At 51.1% G+C, this 4402-nt stretch overlaps 1 protein-coding gene across 1 annotated transcript in view; it reads right to left on the reverse strand.

Moving 5' to 3' along the window:
• Nucleotides 1-2590, reverse strand: part of ADCY2 (adenylate cyclase 2) — a 206652-nt gene extending 204062 nt beyond the window's left edge. Inside the window, exon 1 of the mRNA XM_027878943.1 lies at nucleotides 2231-2590. Within this exon, the coding sequence (XP_027734744.1) occupies nucleotides 2231-2458 (228 nt within the window). The 5' untranslated portion in view covers nucleotides 2459-2590. The remainder of the gene's footprint in view (nucleotides 1-2230) is intronic.
• Between the last annotated feature and the right edge of the window lie 1812 nt (nucleotides 2591-4402).

A 4402-nucleotide genomic window follows, 5' to 3' on the forward strand; every position in this document is an offset into this window, starting at 1 on the left:
ATTAAATCTTCTGCCAAAACAATCACACGCGTACAAATTGTGCAAAATAAAAGACAAGGATATTAGTACTGCCTTTTGTGGCTCAGATACTCCTAACTGCATGTCCCTTTTAAATCATCAGGCACAAAAAAAATTACTAAGATTCCACTGCTATATAAAATGTGTATTCTTTATGCAGATGTGGGAGAAACATATCTAAACCTTCAGTGGTTTTCAATTAAAATTCAATATTTTAATCACAAATGTAACAGAAACTAGACTATAATAAAGCTCTTTTAGGTGAAACTCTGGGCAAGGCTCCAAAGGATTTTGTCCAACTTCCTGTGGCTGGAAATCCATATAGGCAAGCTTTCTCTCTGCCTGAAGTTACTTTCATCTGTCGACTGGAAACTTCAAGGATGAGCCCCACCTCTTTCTCCACTCACCCATCCAGTTGTTAGCTACAGGAAGATAAAGGCTCAGGAAAAGGGTTTTAAAAGCATTTTTTTACTTTTCCGGTATGTCTGGAATTCTAAATGCAGACTGAACTATAAAAATTCACTTTTTCTGAAATAGGAATGCCTGGCAAGATTCAGCCAGCTCACAGATTTGTTTCCATAACTTTGAGCAGTCCTTTGACCCAGGCCCAAAGCTATGTCCACCGTTGTTACTGTAAATGATTTACCTCAAGAAACAGAATTACCAAAATAACCACAATCTTTAGATCACACCACAATTGAAGGTACAAAAATTTAGTGCTAAACACTGCCAAGCCCAAATTCTGCCACCTTGACTGTAGGTGAGTATGGTGTACATCTCCACACCCAACTACGCCTCAGCATATGCCTGATGGTCTTCATTTCCACCTTCCATTGGTCCCTTCAGCCCTGATGGACAAGCACCCAAGTTAACACACCAGAATGAGATAAGTGGTCAAACACGTATTTTGTACACAGAGCTCCAAAACTGAAACATTTAGACATTAAGCAGCTGAATTATTCCTATCACCATTACTGGCCTCACATTAGCCCTTTTGCAACTGTTCTGTACTTAAAAGGAATGGCACTTGAATTAAAAAAAAGCACAAAATACAATTAATACAAATAGTAAAAGGAAATATACCGCCAATTGACTCGAAGTTCAGCTAATCCTGCAAGCAGTTCCTGCAGTTTTTAAAGCAAAAGTTTGGTCAAGCAAGAAAGCAGGATTCTCAGTATAAGGAAACACTAGCTGCAGTGCCTCTGGAAGAGAGTCCATTAGATTATACTAACCTACTCATCCTCGCCTTTAAAGACCACAAGCTCTATTCAATAAACATTACACTTTTCAAGAGACCATCAGAAGATCTGTATTTTAAAAAAGAGTTTGAGACCACTCAAATCCCATTATTTACTTCAGAAGTATACAGTAATATCAACAGCCTGTCTCTAATCACTAACAGCAGGAAAACTGTAAGGAGCAAGAATTTTACTGCTCCCTGCAGCTTTTCCTTTGCGTTCAACGCAAGGACAAATGCCACTAATTCCTGGGAGAGATAAACTGATATCGACTGTCATCTGCATCTGTGACATATTTTTCCTCCCAAAAGCTGGAAGCGCCGCACTGGTCATGCGGAAAAGGGATCCGACCGGCCAAACTTCACCTTCCTTAAAAAGAGTGCTGCGCTGTCCCAAAGGCTTCCTTGAGAAAAATGGGTCAAACGCTAGAAAACGGTATCGGGGAAGCGGGGGCGGGGGGGGAGAGTGCATAAGGATGGCACGGCCCCTGCTTGCTTGCCCTAAAAATATTACTTTAGATACGGGTACCTACTGCATCTTTGTGCGGCGATTTAAACCCTGCCACTACAAAGGCCACCACGGCCAAGACGCTAGTTGGAAGAGAACGGAGCCAAGGAATTAAGTGAATTAAACTCGATGCGCTTGTTGACTCGGTTTTCGCTCCATCAGCCGCGCGGCCGCTGCTCCAGCGCCGCTTCCAAACATCGGGCAGCAAAGTTTGGGCGGGGGTTCCCTGGCCCCCGCCGCCACCTAGGCGCCTCCCGCCACCAACTTTCCGCCGCAGGAGCTGCAGCACTGGTTCTCACCCGTCCCGTCCAGTCCCGTTCCGTCCCGCCCGGCTCGGTTCAGCTTGGCTCGACGGAGAGCTCCGGGTGCGGGGATGCCAGCGGGGCGGCGGGAGAGGGGATGCCGGACAACGGAAGCGGGGATACCCGGGGACGGCGCGGGTCCCAGACTGGGAGGGTGTCTCTTACCAGCCCGGAGGCGAAGAAGACGGCTAGCAGGGCCAGGCAGGCGCCCATCACGATGAGGAGCAGGAAGACGATGAGCGGGTGCTGCTGGCTCATGCAGTAGTAGGACTCGTAGAGCCAGTCCCGGGAGCGGGACTGCTCGGCGCTGGCCCCGTAGCCGCCGCCCGCCTGCTCTGCCCGATCCAGCAGGTAGCGGCGTCTCCTCCTCATCATGATCGCTTCTTGCCACATCGGGCAGAGTCCGCGCAACTCCCTCAGCGCCGCCGCCGCCGCCGCCGCTGCTGCAGGAGGCAGCCGGGGAGTGGAGCGGGGCGCGCTCCCGCGCGGGAGGCGGAGAGGAGGAGCCGCGGCGGCGGCGGCAGCGGCATGGGCATGGTGCGCCGGGATGCCGCGGCCGCCGCGCAGCCAGCCCGGGGCTTGGTGCGCCTCCGGCAGGCGCCACCCCGCACGCACATGCCTTGCCCGGCTCCCTCGGAGGAGGGGGCGGGAGGCGCGCTCCTCCTCGCCGGGGCGGGGAGGGGCCGCCCGCCCAGAGCAAGCGCCCGAGGGCGGCGGCGGCAGCGGGAGCGGGAGGTGGCTTCGCGGGCGGCCGTGAGAGCAGTGCCTGCCCCGTGCCCCTCCGCCCCGGCGCCAGGAGGTGCCCGAGGGGCAGGGCCACCTGCCCCCGCCTGAGTTCGGCTGGGAGCCTTCGCTGCCCTGGCGGGGTCCGGGGCCGCCGCAGGTGCCGGCGGTGCCGGCGATGCCGGCGGCCGTGGGGCGAGAGCGCGGCGTGAGCCGCTCCCCAGCCCGCCCCCGGCGGCCTCGGCTCTGCCCGGCTCCCAGCGGGGACTCCGCATCCGTCGCGAGGGTGCGTGGCAGCACCTCCCGGCGCCAGAGGGAGAGACATTTGGAAATTTCTTTGAAATTACTCCCACGGGCGGAGGGCTCTGCAAGGCTGTTTCGCAGGGTACCTTTTCCGGAGGCGGAATCTCCCTTTTAGAAATCATACCTCGATTTTTTGCCAATGCCAGCATTCAAAATAGGAAGAAGCATTTTCCCCAGCTTACCATGTTCTGAAGGACTTTGGCATTTCTACCAAAGCAGGCACTGGAAACGTGCTGGACATATAACACTCTAAAGTTACGTATATGTCATGCACAGTATTGACTGGCTGAAGTTTTGTAAGCAGACACAGGCAGGTCTGCTTCCCCAGCCCATTGCCTCCCTGAATGTCCCTCCCCACATGACTAATCCATCTCTGCCCTACTTTCTAGCCTCTGTTGTTGCTTTGCCATATCCTTAAGCTCCTGGAGACCACCTAGGTCTGACCTCCAGGCACAGGAAGAGCCCAGAGCAACATGGATGATACTGGGCCTGAATGTCCCAAGGGTGTCTCCTGGTGACTGGAGTAATGCTAGGAGCAAGATAGACTTGGGAGTACTATAATACTGCAAAAGGTGAAAAACTGGAGCTAACATAAATGGTCATCATGTCAGTCATACAACTCAGTCATCATAAGTGAGAGACACAGAATAGAGGGCTAACCACTAGCTAGGTGAAAGAGAAGGCAGTTAACTGGGATGATATAGACCAAAAATATATGTACAATTATTAAGTAAATCATATTTAATGCCTAATTTCTGTGCCAATGTTCACATTTTTATCCAGAAGAAGAGATACATCATCCATAAGTGTAACAAAGCAAAAAATCCAATAGTACATATAGCTCAGAAGCCCTGTCCATATACTTGCCCTTGTTTGATTCCTTAGGTTTTAAAAAGGGATAAGACTTGAGCTTTCCTGCCCCCTCTTCCTCTCCACTAGGTGGATGGAAGAAAGGCTCCTTGCTTTTTAGTCTTCCTTCCCCTGAAGTGTTTGCTGGGTCAGGAGGAACAAATGAGGCAGAAACGGAAAGTTACAACTTCACCCACTGTTCTGGAAAGAGAGGACAAAAAACTCCCAGAAGCAGCAGTGATATTATTGAAGGATGAACACAAATGTGTGGAGAACATTCTGGCAGAATTAATTGCTGGGAAGGAGTTAGTAGAGGTGGGTGTGAGAATTTTTGCAACATGAAAAGGCTTTACTTGCAGTCACTTTAAAAATTATGGAGTTGGCCACCATCACTGTCACACACACATACAGAGTGGGATAAGCATGGGGAGTTTAAAACAAATCATCAGACAAACCAGAATT

This window comes from Empidonax traillii, unplaced genomic scaffold (assembly GCF_003031625.1).
Source record: "Empidonax traillii isolate 1590-97213 ecotype Southwest subspecies unplaced genomic scaffold, ASM303162v1 scaffold48:size2401408, whole genome shotgun sequence".
Taxonomy (NCBI): domain Eukaryota; kingdom Metazoa; phylum Chordata; class Aves; order Passeriformes; family Tyrannidae; genus Empidonax; species Empidonax traillii.